General features: G+C 42.8%; 2 protein-coding genes across 2 annotated transcripts in view; one reads left to right on the forward strand and one right to left on the reverse strand.

Moving 5' to 3' along the window:
* ptrh1 (peptidyl-tRNA hydrolase 1 homolog) overlaps nucleotides 1-17,233 on the reverse strand; it is a 177,349-nt gene that overhangs the window by 120,824 nt on the left and 39,292 nt on the right. The window lies entirely within an intron of this gene.
* tor2a (torsin family 2, member A) lies at nucleotides 667-8,969 on the forward strand. The gene is made up of 5 exons (XM_049579614.1): nucleotides 667-850; nucleotides 2,422-2,687; nucleotides 2,890-3,065; nucleotides 3,446-3,573; nucleotides 5,807-8,969. Exons 1-5 carry the CDS (start codon nucleotides 730-732, stop codon nucleotides 6,049-6,051), a joined length of 936 nt encoding a protein of 311 aa, XP_049435571.1. The 5' UTR covers nucleotides 667-729; the 3' UTR covers nucleotides 6,052-8,969.

Genomic DNA, 17,233 nt, shown 5'->3' on the forward strand with positions numbered 1-17,233 from the left:
GCTGTCACTAAAAAGCTGGATTTCTACTACTGTTGTGCAAAAGAAATGAAATAAAATAGAATTATAGAAAATAAAATTAATAAAATAAAATAACAAATTAAATTAAATTAAACAAAATAAGTTGAAATAAACACTAAAAAATAATACTAAAAAAGTAAACTCAACTGCACTGTGGCCTCTTCATAAACCATTTCTGCATTAATGGCACCCTCTACTGTATAAATAATATTTTCTATGATATTCTTTTTGATGTACTTTCTTTATAAATTACAGTTATGCGAAAATAAATGTCTAATCGGGTGTCTGAAAGTTCATCTGCAGGATTATTTACTAATAAAACTGTTTTGTTTGATATTACAACAACGTTTCTATTCTTAAATGTTTTCCAAAATTATCTGGTATAATTAAATACATTTTGATTTGAATATATTTCTAATAAAATAATGCATTTAACGTTTCAGCGACAAATAAAATAAAAATAAATAAAAAAAAAAAACACTTTGGATTTTCCCAGATGTTGTGATCACCTCTGTGCTTGCTGGACTATGATCCTCCAACGTGTCCCACAGACGACGCCCCATGCCAGATGCACTCTGGGGAATGTAGTCCGTTCTGTCACTTGGTTACGTGTCACCGGACGCCTTCCTGGAAGTAGAAAAACTACAAACTGCCCGGTGGTGTTTCGTAGAAGGTCCATTCGGGTTTTCTGTCTGCCAGCAGGCAGCCAAAATGTTGGCCATCCTGTCTGTGCTGCTTTTATATCTGTGTAGTCCGGTTTGTGGCGTCTTTCAGAAACTCTACTGCAGCATATCAGACAGCTGTGACTGCGACTTTAAGCCGAATATCAGAGGTAAGACCACAGATGTGCTGTCGAGGCTAGCTAACGTTATCTATCTGGCGCTGCTGCTTGTTAGCCTGCTAGCTAGGCTCAAAAGTCTTAAAAAGGTAGCTTGATTAGTAAACTTAGACATATGTGATATATTTTGTTCGTGTGCAGAAAGTGTTAACTGTCTGGCACTTTAGTCTTGAGTGTTCACGAAGAGATAGTTAGTACTGTTACTATCATCAGTGCTTTGCTAACGTCAGTTAGCCGTGATGCTAACTAGCAAAACACCGGAAGTCTTCTCTGATATTGACGGTAAACATTGGAGATAACATAACGTCAGCTGATTTGTAACTGACCATAGTTTTGCAAGTTGCAGGCTCCGCACTGTGGGGCAACTCTTTAATTATTCACTTTAAAATGTGACCAAAAAAAAACCCCCAATTAATTTAATTTAATTTAGGTAATGTAATGTAATTAGGCAAATTGTTTAATTGGTATAGTTATTTTATAAAGTAGAATGTACAACTTTCTCTATAGTAATAAAAAGAGACTAGAGGCCATTACCACTGTATTTTTGAGGCTTATATTGACATCTAAGATACAAAAAAGTCAACCAAACATGGGTAATATTGTTTTAAATTATTAAACATAAATAGTAATAAGTTTGTAGAGCACTTCGAGCTGAAAGCAGGTTCAGAAAATACAAAACAAAAGTGATACTCATAAAACATAAACATATTCATACACCTACACCAACATATACACTTCAACACATGTATACCTGTAAGCATGCGAACATAAACACATGGTTGCAGATACATATGCATACAAATGCATGACATATAAGGTGACTCCAGCCATCTAGTACTGTATCCTCAGATCATCAAATGGGGTACAAATCAAAGCAGCAAAGTCCAAGATATTTTTAGCTCAGAGAGGGTCTTTTTGGATTATTTAATTGAGTTAGAAACTACCATATAAATACCAGAGCCACTTTAAAGAAAGTATTAAAAGAGTTCTTAATAAGGGAGGGAGGGAAAGAGTCTATACAGTATAGCATTGCAATATTTTGTTTGGGAATATTGAAAAGATTCATAAACCTAATGCATTTAACTATACGAACAGTAAATCAAAGAGAATGATGTAACTTATTAAATCTTGTTTGTGGATTTTATGTGAAGTGTTTAACATTTGATATGTGGTTTTCTTCCTTTTTTGTACATAGTGTGATGTTTGAATGTATAATGTACAGAATCTTTTGTTAAATTGTATGATTTCTGTGTCAGAGCCCAGAAAGACAGCTGATGCTAGAGCATTAGCACTAAAACGAAAACCAAATCCATCTAATACTTTGTTTCTACTGCAGGAGCCTTAAGGATATTTTTAAGGAACCAGAGTCTAGATTAAGTTCAGCCACAGGGCCTGGCTCCAAAAGTCCACGTGCTGGGGACAGTACAGTTTTGTTTATTCCTTGTTGCTTCTTAGTTCCTGGACCATGTTGGTGTACAAGGGGCTCACGTTAGGAGATACAGTAAGCTGTCAGATACAGTGAGTGGTCATTAACATCTCAGGTGTCTTTACTTCCTGACAACCAGACCTGGAGTGGGACCTCTACAAGAATGTTTACGGACAACATCTGGCTCAGGAAATCGTGTCGGAAGAGGTGGCAAAGTTTCTTCAGAATAAAAGCCCCGAGCGGCCACTGGTGCTGTCCTTCCACGGCTCCTCGGGGACAGGAAAGACGCTCGTCAGCTCCATGCTGGGAAATCATCTCTACGGCTCGGCGATGAGCAGCCCGTACGTCCACCAGTTTGTTCCCACGCTGCACTTCCCCTTACCTGAGCGGGTCAAGGAGTACAGGGTAAGTGAGGGATCACTGTGTAGGGTGATCTGGATTATGGCAGAAGTCATGACTAAATCTATTAAGAGACAAAGAACAGATCAAATGTGTGTGGGGATAAAATTTGTGTAAGAAAACAATGGTGGGCAGAATGGAAATTTGCTGATTACTTGCAGCTTTTTTAGCTGCTGTCAGGACTGAATGTCCCTCCTCTGGTTTGCAGGAGGAGTTGAAGAGCTGGGTGCAGGGGAACCTGACGGAGTGCGCTCGCTCCGTCTTCTTTTTTGACGAGATGGAGAAGATGCCTCCGGGTCTCATAGATGTCTTGGAGCCCTTCCTGGGTCCCTCCCACGTTGTGTTTCGCACCAACTACCGCAAGGCCATCTACGTCTTCATTGGGTATACACACACACGCACACACTCCCAGTTTGAGTAACAGATTTGCGAGTTTGAAGGTTTATCTGAGGCCAAAACATGGCACAGTGTCAGTGTTCAGTTGGTATGAAAAAACGAACTTATGACTTCCAACAGGGCATAGCTTATTTTTGGAGTTTGTGATTTGGTACACTTCCTTTTCACACCTGATGCGAACCGTACCGGAGACCACCTTATCAAGTGAACACTGGCACAGATCGATGTGTCGTGCCCAGGTTCATTTGTAAAGGCACGATACACAGTGTTCCCATTAATCAAACTTAGGGGTCAAGTGTGCTCTGATCTGAGACAGGGGCCCTGACATAAAAAGCCTCCTGACTGTGTTTTGTGTGTTTCCCCCGCAGCACCACCGGAGAGGAGGTGATTAACAAAATGGCTCTGGAGAGCCGGCAGGAAGGACGGGACAGAGAGGAGATCAAGTTGGCCGACCTGCAGGAAGCCATCGCTCGGACGGTTTACAACAGCACAACAAGTGAGTGTCTTTTGTCTTTTAAATGCTCAGCAGGTTACTCAGCGCCTCAGCAGGTGTTCTCCTGCCAGTGAGGAGAAAATATCATTGATCACTCATTGGTTTCATTTGTGTTTATGTTGCAGTGAGTGGTACGTCTTATTCGGCGATGTACAGTGTGCACTAAGCTCTGTCCTCTTTTTCAGATTTCTGAGAAAGCTATTTAAGTAGTGTGTGTAATTATGTACATTCACAAAGTAGATAGATAAACAGTGATCCCCAGATGGTCATTTGAGGCCCCGAATAAAATGTGTTAATAAATTAGTAGTGTTAAACTCATGTTTGATGTTATACGGGTCTCATTATGGTTACATTCATGTAGCCTGTGTTGACAGTGTATCTGAAAATTTAAAAGAAATTAAAATTTAGAATCTGAAAACTTAACCACAGACTGTATTTGTGTCTTTATATACAGTCTAGGGCTGTCCCGAATACCATTTTTTAACATTCAGACCTTCAGCAGAATTTATAACGAATTTTATAACGAAAAAACAGCTACAAGTTAGAGGGAATAGTGATAAAGTGGTAAAACTTGGCATTGATCCACAGCCTCAGACGGATGCGCTCAAGCGTGCCGTGCGCACAAGCTCTGTTGGTAGGATATACTATATTTTCACATTTTTAACAATGCAATTTAAAAGTTTTGATTTTTATTGATAACCTACATTTACCAACAACAAAAAGACTACATTTAGCACCAAAAAAAAGAAAAAAAAAAAAAAAAAGTAAATAAAAAAAACGAATATTGAATACCAAATTTTCATAACGAATACCTACCCATAGAAACGAATATTTGAATATCCGAGTATTTGGGTACAGCCCTAATACTGTCTGTACAAAACATTGTACAAATGTCTCATCTTGAGCACCAAAATCATCTTTACCAGTATCAAATGAATGTGATATATTACTGTCAGATGTGATAATCCCATAGAGATAGAATTTCTATGGATAATCTATGCAAAATATGAGATGCTGTCTCTTCACTGTATGAATTTAACGTTTCAACATTTTTCAAAATCTGTTTATACTCTGTCTTTCTCACAAGAGTTTTTGTTTTCCTTTCACTCATTGAGACTATGAAAGAAATAGGATATTGCCTTGACGTATGATAGAATTGCTAAAAAGTATATATATATATATTTTTTTTAACTTGGCGCGTCCCCTGGACAGTAAAACATCATCGGGTCATCCTCGACATGAGTTGGTACAGTATCGATCAGTATCACATTATCACAGTGTAGCATTACCAGAGGAAAAAAACAGTGTGTCATGGTTGACGTGAGTGGATGCAGCATCTGCTGTCACCACAGACGTGGCGATGTATGTAATCGTGAATTCTCGTGCATTTTCTGAACCTAATAATGTAATGCTATTGCCCAGCATCGATCCCTGAGGGACTCCCTGTCGCCCCACCAATTGTAACAAAGCAGCGGCACACCAAGCTTTTAGGGCATTGGGGACGGCGACAGGCGGGTTGGTTGGGCAGGTGTCAGATTTGTGTGGATCACTGGACCAAAAGCTCGGTGGTTTCTGTGACACGAGAAATACTTTCAAAAGAAGTAAAAGTAAAGTGACGCCAGAGAAGATAATAGTGCGTCCCTGGGACACACCGATAGAGTTTACTGCGTCCTTCCAGATTTTTATACGTCAGGGCTGCAGGACACGTACCTGACAACATCACTGCATTAGATAAAAACAAATATGGACTATTTAGTGAGTTCTGTATCAGGACTGTTCAGAGAGATCTGCTCCTTTATAGACCCAGAAATGAATCTTAATTCTGAAAAAAAATGTTGCTTTGTCTTACTTTGTGACATTATTTGAATATATCTGGGTGTTGAACCAAATAAACAAATAGAAGCCATCACCTTGGACTCGAGGAACTAGTGCTTCAGTATTTTGTGACTTCTGTAACATTTTCTGACTAAATATTTGATTTTGAGTCCAAGCACTGAACTGGAACTGGTGTGAAATGTTTCAGAGCTGTATTCACTGATTAGAACAGCATAATATTTTGAGACGATTCAAAGCCTCGTCAGTGCGCTGCAGCGGAGCACCATAATGAGCTTAATGTTGGACACACAGAGATAAAACAGCTCCTCGTCTTTGTTCAGTTGATCAAACAAACTCATTTGCTCAGTTATTGTTCCGTCGCTGTCTGATGAAGGAAACTGAAGTGAGCTTCTCTCTGCAGGCGGCTTCTTCCACTCCAGCATCATCCAGCAGAAGCTCATCACCTGCTTCGTTCCCTTCCTGCCGCTGAGCCGACGCCACGTGGAGCGCTGTGTCCACTCGCAGCTCTGCCAGCGGGGCAGCTGCAGCCGCAGTGACGTGGTGGAGGCAGTAGGGGGCGACATGACCTACACTCCCGTCCAGGGCCATTACTTCTCCACTACTGGCTGTAAGGCCGTCCCCGCCAAAATCAACCTCTTCCTGTGAGGGGGGAAGTGATTGTTGAGTTTTAAGGACTGAAAGGGAAACTCCCTCTGAGGTGAGTCAGTGACGAGAAACGGATCTGAATCAGTTTCTCTCACACGGAGGTCAGAGCAGTATCAAGGACGACTCCTGCACATGGAATCAAGGGGAAATGAACCCATGAATTCAAAGCAGCTTTGTGCCGTCAATGCTGAGGTTCCCTGAAGGCATCGTCGGTGCACGTCCGGCTGCGAGCACAGGAGAGTTTATTCCCTGAGCGTTTTTCAGTGTTTAAACCAGGAGTCACGCCACGCTCTACCTCAAACCCAACTCTGCCTTCAGTGTTTGAACTCTGAAGTTGGTACAGTGTGCTTTCACATTTCAGCTGCAGTCAGTCTGCCGTCGGCTCTCATCAGTTAATTTCTTTTAAAGTCTATTTATTCAGTATTTATTCATCTCTCTCACCACCACCCTGCTTTCACTTTCATACAGTCACACTGTTCTCTACAGGACGCTCCCCAGTTCACCCACAGGTGTCCACAGCAGATCCTGCCTGGAGCAGCTGGAGCTTCGGTGCTGTGCTCGCCTGTTAGCCGACTATGAGCAGCACACAGCAGCTCTTTACTCAGTGGTACAGAGTATCTGTTTTGTTGGAGAGTTTACTGAAAAAGAAAATAATAGATTTTAATTCACCTGCCTGAATGTTTGAAATGTTCAGTGTGTAGGGTGTAAGGGTATGTATTGGCAGAAATGGAATTTAAAAAGGTATGTACTATATAATCACCTGGAAATAAGGACTGTTGTGTTTTTGTTAGCTTAGATTGAGTTGTTTTTATCTACATAGGAAGCGGGTCCTTGTCTGAGGAGATCACCACGCTGCACCTACATGTTTCTACAGCAGCCTTTAACAGACAAACCAAACAGTGGTCCGGGAGAGGAACATTCAGTTTTACACATCAGCCACCATAGTTAGCAGCCTCTGATTTTTTTAAAAATGTGAAACTGTTTTACTCAGTGTTTATACTGGTTTGAAGTGCTGGGTTTGTTTGTTTGTTTTGGAGAGCGGGAGACCTCTGTGAATAATTCCATCCACCTGAAGATGCAGATCAGACAGAAAGTGAGCACACATTAGCAGGTGCTGGGCTAGCGGCCTGTCTCTCACATGCTGAACAGCATACGTGAAACACCGATTTGTAACGTAAAGCTGCTTTATCCAGTGTTTCTACTAGTTTTAATCACCTGGTCTGTCTATTTTGGAGAGGAAGAGACCTCAGTGGATAATTTAGCTCCAGGTAAAAACCTCCTGAACACCAAAGGAATTTTAACCAGGAGACGTTTAAGCTGGTTGCAATCTGTTATCCTCTGCATAATGCCTCTAACTCCTCCTACATGTTACACATTGTTCCTTTTATTCGTGGGGGGGAAATCTTTGTCAACAGGTTTCTCCTCCATGCGGCTTTTTAAAAAAGAGCTGAAATTTAGCTCTTCTCAAAATTGTATGTCCAAACTGTTCACTTTTTAGAAGCTAAGAAAATTTGTTGTCTTGTGGATTACAGTAAGTTTTAGGCTTGTTTCACTTAGCGATACGTTGAGTGATTGAAATTAAAAATTTCAAGATTTATATCACTGCTCTTAGCAAGATGCTTTGTCTCATTCGATCATTGGTGCTGAACCAGATCTATTTAACAGTATATAACGATTATAAAATCTGCCAACGCAAGTCCTTAAAGCTTCAGTGTGTAGGATTTAGGGGGACATATTGGCATCTGGATCTTCAGCTGTCAGAAAAAAAAAAAAACATGAGCACACATTAGCAGACAGGCTGATGAGCCAAACAGCAGTGGAGAAACACATATTTCAGCATCAAACTGCTTTATTCAGTGTTTTCTGCTGGTTTAAATCAGCAGGTCTGTTTGTTTCAGAGAGGAAGAGACCTCTGTGGATAATTCAGCACCTGGTGAAAACCTCCTGAACAATGAACACTGAAGGAATTCCAACCAGGAGAAGTTTCAGCTTGCAGCTAGACGCCACTAAATTCCACATACTGCTCCTTTAAATAAACGTATGACTTTACTCAGCAACTTTTAGTTTTCCTTTAAATAATCATCACAGCATCCAATGTGTTTTGTACCAAACTACATACAGTAGAAAATGTCCTCAAGTATTGTTCCTCTGGAGGGCTGTATTGGGACTCAAGCCAAACTGAGTTGCTGTCTGAAGAGTGCCACGACTTTTTTATTTTAAATTGTGGAGGAAATCTGAAGCAGAAGACGGATTTTACTTGAAAACAGTTTTACTTTCTTGCTGCTGTCCATCAGGGTCGATGTCATGGTTTTACAGCACATCATCAGTTGTGCCAGCAAGGGGCAGTAAAGACCTCATTTTGCCAAGAGTGGAGGAGGTGAAGCAGAGTTCACCTGCAGCTCAGTGCTCTTTAATTCAACTGAAGTCTGTAAAAAAAAAAAAAAAAAAGATATTAGTTTGTTTCTTTATTGTAAACTGTTGTAAAGACGATGCCTGTGTGTTTAAACACACTCAAAGTGCACTTTACTGCTGTGGAGGATAAAATGGACCTGATGTGTTGATGTAGACAGTTTGTGATTAGAAGTCAGTCTGCATCTGCCAAAATGATGACTCAAATCCTGAAATATTGCCATGAGTTTAAGTTGTTTACAAATAATTATTGATTAAAAAGCATTGATGATTTGTTGTATTAAATGATGGCTGTATTAAAACCTGCAGCAGCAAGTCAGAAGATGAAAATGCAATAAAAATAAAAATCAAGCTTAATCAGAAGAGGTTCTCTCATTGGAGCAAAGACACAGACAGACTGAATATTGACACATGATAAAGGTGTGTAAATTACAGCCCATGTTTACTGATGTTTTTAAAGGGTAAAATCGCAGTAATCTTCTTAAATAAAACCATCAGTTTAACATTAATTTGGTTTCAGTTGTATGTTTGATTCAGTTGCAGATGCACAGCTGTTGAACCTGTGCTGTGCAAAGAAGACGTCTGTAAACTCCCAGACTTCATACAAACATCAGTTGTGTTTAGCTTGGTGTCATCGCCATCATAGGCCAGGCAGTGAGACTAACCAGACTCTTTACACTGCGAGTAAATGACATAATCTACTTTTTTAAATCACAGCAGTCACTGTGGAAGCAGACTTTATTTTAAGAGTTGTTTGTGGACGATCACCTGACCACTAAGTTTCCAGTTTCAGCCACTGAAGGGCCTGGATGTTGGTGACTGAAGCCAAGTAAGACTACTGGTTCTAAAATATTATGGAAATAAAATTAACATGCACAAAGAAACTTATTTTCTTTATACACTGAAGAGAAATGCTCATTAAACGCACAACAACATGTTTCTGTCCACTAAAACTCCGCACTCTGTGTAAGCGACTGCCTGCCACGCTAAACTCATCCGTTTCTCTGCACTTCACTTGACTGAAAAATATTTTAAAACCTTTTTGAAAATAATTTTTATCACCGTTTCTATTTACACTCACAGGCCACTTTATTAGGTACACCTTGCTGGTACCAGGTTGGACCCCCTTTTTAATTCTTGGTGTCACAGATTCAACAAGGTGCTGGAAACATTCCTCAGAGATTTTGGTCCATATTGACATGATGACATCACACAGGTGATCCATGATGAGAATCTCCCGTTCCAGCACATCCCAAAGGTGCTCTATTGGACTGAGATCTGGTGACTGTGGAGGCCATTGGAGTACAGTGAACTCATTGTCATGTTTGAGATGATGTGAGCTTTGTGACATGGTGCGTTATCCTGCTGGAAGTAGCCATCAGAAGATGGGTACACTGTGGTCATAAAGGGATGGACACGCTCAGCAACAATACTCAGGTAGGCTGTGGTGTTTAAACCATGCTCAGTTGGTACTAAGAAAATCTCCCCCACACCATTACACCACCAGCAGCAGCAGCCTGAAGCGTTGATACAAGGCAGGATGGATCCATGCTTCCAAAATCTGACCCTACCATCTGAATGTGGCAGCAGAAATCCAGACTCATCAGACCAGGCAACGTTTTTCTAACCTTAAGTTTCTTAAATACTCAGAGCAGCCCGTCTGGCACCAACAACCATGCCACGTTCAAAGTCACTCAAATCACCTTTCTTCATCATTCTGATGCTCCGTTTGAACTTCAGCAGCTCGTCTTCACCATGTCTACATGACTAAATGCACTGAGTTGCTGCCACGTGATTGGCTTATTAGCTATTTGCGTTGACAAGCAGTTGAACAGGTGTACCTAATGAAGTGGCCGGTGAGCGTATAAATATGAATACTGCTTTTCCCCTTATTTTATCATCTTCAAATATTTGTAAACCTTCTAAAAAAAATTGAAACCTGTTTGTTTACCTTGATGACAACTTGTTTCTTTGCACTAAGCTCTTGTTTAGTTTCACTTCAGGATCCATTATTAAGCATTTGTTTATACATGTAGTAACATTTTGAATATGAGGGTGTGGAGGGTGGGGTGGTGTATCACTGTATCAGATTATGCTTATTTTCAGTTCCATACTTAAAGGTTTTTACTGGGACATGTTCACATGCATTCCTTATTTTGCTCACACTGTCTGTGCTGGAACTCCTGTATTCACTCTCGAGCCCCCCTTACACTCCCTCTTCAAGGTGGGAATTTGGTGCCGTTGTGCTGCCTCGCTGTTCTTTATAAAAAGGTACAGTTGCAGAATGGGGTCAGAGTTGTTTTGCCTTTAAGCCAGAAGTGGAGGCAGTTACAGTGCCAAATCAATTCCTATGTAAAAGGGACCGCTGACAGGATGGGACCATGGGCAGGACAGGTGACTTCTGATGCTGTATTAAGGCTCATTCAGTCACCCTTTATATGTGAAAATAGATGCATCTGTTTCATTGGTCCGTCCATCGTTTGGACGAGATAAATCGCAAATTCATTGCAGTATGCCAGACCAGAGATGCAAGCCTACTCAGTTGAGTGGGCGGGGTCTATGGTCTGGAACCAGGCTAATTGCGACCTGGAAAGAGAATTATTTTCACTTTATTACAGATTTGTTCCGTCATTATTTAAATTTCTTTGTCATCTCCTACGGCCTTATCATCTCGTTTGAACTCTACTACACTGCCTCCATGATCTCTGGTGGTACTGCTCCATTTCGTCTGTAGCCACAGGCTCTCAGAAAACATGCACAAAATAAACTCAGAGTACGGACAGTACGGCTTGACTCAAGCTCAGATCGGCCAGTTCACATCGCTGCAACTTTTCTCTGCAACATTTTAAAATGGTTTTGTCTCGACGCGAATCACTTGTCTGAACTGGGCTTTACATGTCATCACAGCTCTTTTGCTTCTGCGATGCCGGCATGGTCTCTAAAATCTTACACAGTAGCATTATGATGTAAAAATGCAAAGGGGGTGTAAAGAAGGGACTTCATAGCAGCCCTATAGTGTGATCTCTGTGCGAAAAGGGCTTCTGTCTGAGACACTTTGTTTTAGCGCCGTCTCTTAATGCACCCTTCACGGAAAACCCCAGCCTGCTCCGATCAGTCAGTTGTTCTGGGTCTTCTGCAACACTAAGTCTCTGCACGTACCTTGCAGCTGAGGAATGGCTGTAACAGAGACTAGCATCACTTTCTAGCCTAAAAAAATCACAAGTTAAACTGCTAAACTAAAATCGGAAACATTAGAAACCAACTAAGGAAAAGCATAATAGGTCCCCTTTAACCTCTGAACTTTCTCTGACCTTAAAGTCCAGGTAAAGCAAAAGTACACGTGTGTAATGAGTTCGTCACACCACCCAGCCAAATATGAATGATTAAAAAAACATGTCATGTATATACTGAGTATCAAATTCAAGGAAAAACTGATACAGAAGGAGGTGCGACAGGAAGTAATGAAGAAAATACAGCACAGACAGTCTGTGACAAGTTCAAGGTAAAATAAAATAAATAAAGTTGAATAAAAAGCCTTCCATATTTTGCCAAATTGTATGTTTCCCTTTGGCCTGGAAGCAAATGCTCTGAGGCCTGGAGCCTGTCCACACACCTCTGCTCTGTAGCGCCACTCGTGGCCAAAACCCCAGAGTGGCGTTCATTTATGAAGAAGTGGAATATATGGACGTCATATTTTAGGTAAAAACCTCCAGCTCATCAAAACAGATCCATTTCAAAGCTTTTCCATCAGCCTGACATTTGGTATTTTATCAGGACTTAAAAGTGACACTGATGCCTGAAAACTGGTGATACATGTTGTTTTCCTTCTACGGTCACTGTGCTTGTCGACTCTGAACAGGAAGCAGAGATGATGTGATCCCTCTGACGGACGGAGACGTTGCGTCTCTATCTCCTTCACCAGGAAATTAATAGTTTCTCCATCGGAAATGAACAGGTGTCCGAGGTCTTTAGTATTCTGTGTGTGTGTGTGTGTGTGTGTGTGTGTGTGTGTGTGTGTGTGTGTGTGTGTATGTATGTATGTATGTATGTATGTATGTGTGTGTGTGTGTGTGTGAGTGAGTGAGTGACAACTTGAGGTTAACTGGCTTGTGGGGACACTGTGGGTTATGGGGACATTTCAGGTGGTCCACACAGACAAAAGATGATCTTAAGTTTGGGACTTTGATTCTTTTCCTATGAGTTGTTTTCTGGTTTGTTCCATGGTGATGGATGCAGTAACCCAGGTGCTAGGCTAAGTTATGCAATGTAAAATTTCATAGGTTTATGCTAATAAAGCTAGCATGCTATATTTATGGGGAAAACTGAAAAAACACAAACTACAAACATTTTTATTTTGTCTGTAAACCTTGTGAGTCACAATAGAACTGATTTTTAAGACTGTGACTATTAATCCATGTTTTAGATGTGTTTCGAATCACTAGCCCTTTTTAGACAGGAATTGTGCAAATTTTCAGCATTGGCAGCATAAAAACAAAATCGGGGAGTGCAGCAAAATGCCGCCTACCTACTTTTGTTTATACAGAATGTGCCTTTTTCGGGGCAATGGGGGGCGTGAGCAAGTAACAAAACGTGTAGCTCAGCGTGTGACGTAAACAGTGACGTGGGAGGGAAGCCGCGGCTGGTCAGTCCTTCGGCGATTCTCTCATAAGTCGGCCCGTCCTTCACCGTCCCCGTCATCTGACGGTTAATGGCCTCTTCGTTTGCGAGGGCAAGGAAGGCGCACAATTCCTTGTCTCCCCAGTTGCTCATCTTTACAGTGTCTGTCAGGTTTGTGTTTCCCTCTTGCTACTAGCTACTCGCTAATTCCTGCTATCAGCTGTTTCCTGTTTATCCACCGCCAGTGGGTCGCACGTGCAGCGTCATCAACAGCTCCTCCCACAAGTCATCAACAGCCCCTCCCGTTGCAGAAGGCCGCCTCGGTCTAAACTTAAAAAGGGTTCCGCCAATAAGACTACCCTCTGAGGCGGAAAATTGGGCGCCTCGGATCAACTCGCCAATGCAGCTCTGTGTGTCTAAACGCTCGCAGCTTGCCGGCAAATTGGCCCAACATTTGCGGAATCTGGCAGTGTAAAAGGGGCTACAGAAACCCCATCGCAGACTAGCATTTTGAAGGTGTGATTGCAAAGTGACACAGACAAACCATCGCAATGGTGAAGGCCTCTTGTGTTAGCTCTGCATAGAGCAGACGCACTACTATAAATCCCCCTTAAGCCGCTGACTATAAATGTATCATCCCAGGTTCAAGAACTTCCAGGGCTCCACCACAACGCACCGGTTTGGTCCCCTGATGCAGATTTATATGCAGTAGTTATTTGTTAACCTACGCTCAGGAGCAGGGCCACACCTCAACCACACCTGCCAAGCCAACTTGTACCTGATCAAACCATCCTACTGTTTGTCTCAGATGTCATGACCCACTCTCCCTTTCCCTTCACCCATCATCCTCCCTACCTCATGCCTCCCAACATTCCTTCATCCTCTCTTCCCTTCTTCTCTCATCTCTTCGTATTGAATCTGGTGCATACCTCTCCCATGTCTCATTCTAGGCACAGTCTGGGGCCTGTAAGCAGCTCAGATGGAAAAACGCCTGAAACAGAACCCCCACACTGAGTCTCCCTCTGCCCGATCTCCAGTACATCCTCCCAGATCAACCTAACAGACGACATCCCTCTTCCACCTTCATAAAAAGTAAATTAAAGTAAATAAAAGTTTTGTTTCAGCTTACAAAACTAAACAGGAGGTCTGCGTCATGCCGCGACGTTTAGTTACATTCATCAACCTATGGCGTAGGTACTGCGTCTAGTCAATACACAAGTATAAATGCTTCTTATTAAACTTTGTTGCGTCACATTAACAAGTCCCTGGATCTGCCAAATTTCATCAACTACTCAGTTTTCAGCCAACTCAGTTTCTTTGTCGACGTCCAAATGTTGGCCCGTTACCTGCTGGAGCTGACCGCCACATCAACATTTTGGAAACATCTCCTCGTCCTCTGACGGCACCCTGTCGCCTCCTATGTATGCCACATCTCTCCTCGATCCTGCCGTGATGACTTCATTAACCCCCCTGTCCTCCCTCCAACCCGCCACCACCACACAGGCGGTGTGAGGAAGAGGAGGGGTTCGAAGGTCAGCTTAGAGGCCTCTTCACCCCAGCTGCTGTATCGCCATCTCCATCCTTCTGGACAATAAGACACACACACATGCATAATAATGCCGGGATGACCACCACACACACACACACACACACAGTATATAAACACACCGCTCGTGACCTCTGAGTGTGTTTTCACACGCTCCCTGCAGAACAGCTGGACCTGCCCCTCTTTTCTGCGACTGGAGGCAGCGAGCGAGGATAGAAGGAGACAGAAGGAAAGTTGGGGCAAAATAGTCCCCGTTGCTTTCTTCTTTCCTTTCACGTTTCCTTTTCCCTTCCTCTTCTTCTCCTCCCTCTTTACATCCACCCCTCCTCTCCCTCTCTTCTCCTCCTCCTCTCTGTCTCCCCCTCTTTTGCTCCTCCATCACAAATCGGGTGTAAAAAGCCACTTTCACCTCCTACTTTACCTCCTCACCCCTTCCCAGCCCTCCCTTCTTCCTCCCCTCCATCGAGGGTGGGGGGGGGGGGGCAACAATGGGACGCTGCTCCTTCCTCCCCCCCTCCCTACCCACCTCCACATCTGTGAGTGCCCCTCTGTCTCCTCATTCTTCTCCCTAACCGCTCCATTATTGGGCCTCTTTGACTTGTAAATGTGGCCAGCGATACTTCTGATGGGTCTTTTATGCACGCGGCCGGGGTCAGGAGAAAGGTAGGGGCAGGAGAGGGGGGGGTGTGGATACAATGAGGGGGTGGGTCAGGCTTGAGGGTGGCGAGGGGAGGGGGGAGGGTTGGTTTAGGGAGTCTTGTGCTGTTTTTTTTTTGCAGGCCAGAGTGTGAGGGGACAATTGTGACAAAGAGTTAAATCCTTTTTTGTGTGTGCAGTCATTTGGGACGGTTGGGACGGGCCCAGCTCTCGCCTCGCATTCCTGCAGCCAGCCATCCCCTGGCAAGATGGAGAGGACGAGACGGGACAGAGGTGGAGGGACGACCAGAGTGAAGGCTCAACAGGCAGAAGCTGTGCAGGAGGACGTGTGCAGAGGCCCTGAGCAGAGCAGAACAACACTGAGGCCTTGTTGCAACAGGTGCTTCAACAACATGTTGATGTTCTTTGTAATAATTTGAATGTTCTGCATTCACAGCCCTGTCTGCTAAATAAAACTAAACATCTGCAGCAATGTTTGCAGCTCTGTGAAGCTTTATAAGCACAGTACGGCGCTGAGCTAAATGCTAATGTCATCATGCTAACACATGCTCACAATGACTAAGCTAATGTTGTGATGTTTAGCAGGTATAAAAAGTCAAGGATGCTTCCTTGGTAGGATGGGTCCTTCCAAGTCCGGTCCTACAAGAGGCCCTGCCTTCAATTTTGACAAATCGTGTGCAAAGAATTGTGGGTACTTCTTGCCCACTGAGATTAACCACATGCATCCTTGAAAATTTTCTGAAGGAAGGACTCAGTCCTTGGTAGAGTTTAAAGGATCCTTGACATTGGATCAGTCCTTTAAGGGGATTCGATGACGCAGCCTCTTGGAATTCAGCCGTTTAAGGATCCTGTTTACCGTGTTCACCGTCGTAGTTTAGCCCTTTAGCATGCTAACATTTGTTCTGCAGGTACTTGGTGATAAACCAAAACACTGGACACACTGAAATGTTGTGATCTAGTTTAATAAAATGTATTGGACTGCATTCATGCGGCTCTTTTCCAGTTTTAGCAACTACTCAAGCAACATTCACACACACACACACACACACACACACACACACATTAGTGGCTGAGGCTACTACACAAGGTGCAGAAATGAACTTCCACATACACGTGTAATTTTGGGGTTTAGTATCTTGTCCAAGAACACTCGTCTCGTTCGAGATGAGCCAGGCCTGCGTGGATTCGATCACTGGCGATCACCACACAATGCATGCCGGTTAGCTTTGTGCCCGACTTCATCCTGACTTGCTCTGACGTCACACAAAAGTGTGCAGTTGCTTTCTTCACTGACTGCAAGACCCAGAGCATGATGGGAAGTGCCTGGCTCTCACCTGATCTAACAGCGGATTGATTTAGATGTTGACTCAACAAGATCAGGTTTTAGATAAACTTTTAATTTTTGTTACATTTCAGAGATTTAAATTTTGTTTGTTTTGAAGGTTTTGTTGTTGTGGTGATGTTAAGTCGTCAGACACTGAACTCATCTGTCCTCTGAAGCATCTGTTTCCCAGCTGAAAACACCAGGCGCTCTACAGGAAACACCCAGCTGGGAGCGATTGAGACCACTTTGGAGGCACTGCATTTTCTCAGGTGAGACACTTTGGTTGCATCTGGTTGCTATGATACGGAATATTCGTGGATGTACAATTGTCAGCTCGAGGTAGGGTACTTGGTTTGCATGATGGGAAGGCTGAAGCATTTAAGAAGAGGACACATTTCTCCTCAATTTGTAACTGTTGTTCACTTGTACCTGTAAGATATGACCGTCGGTCTTCATGGCATTTGTCCCGTCTCTCCTTCACAGTGACTGAACGGCTGAAGTGATAATGATGCAGCATACTCTCAGCACCCAGGAAAAAACAAAAAAAAAAAAAGCCAAATGCTCTGCGCTCTGCCCAGAATAGATGCTCAGCACCTCGTCCGCCGCTGGAGTTTGTTGCATAGCATAAA

This window comes from Epinephelus fuscoguttatus, linkage group LG6, assembly GCF_011397635.1.
Source record: "Epinephelus fuscoguttatus linkage group LG6, E.fuscoguttatus.final_Chr_v1".
NCBI lineage: Eukaryota > Metazoa > Chordata > Actinopteri > Perciformes > Serranidae > Epinephelus > Epinephelus fuscoguttatus.

Excerpts from the sequence above, each read along its gene's own strand:
- tor2a (XM_049579614.1), top strand. The coding sequence starts at position 730 with ATGTTGGCCATCCTGTCTGTGCTGCTTTTATATCTGTGTAGTCCGGTT. Across the intron at positions 851-2,421 it reads CTTTAAGCCGAATATCAGAG|ACCTGGAGTGGGACCTCTAC; the intron begins GTAAGACCACAG and ends CCTGACAACCAG. Across the intron at positions 3,066-3,445 it reads GCCATCTACGTCTTCATTGG|CACCACCGGAGAGGAGGTGA; the intron begins GTATACACACAC and ends TTTCCCCCGCAG.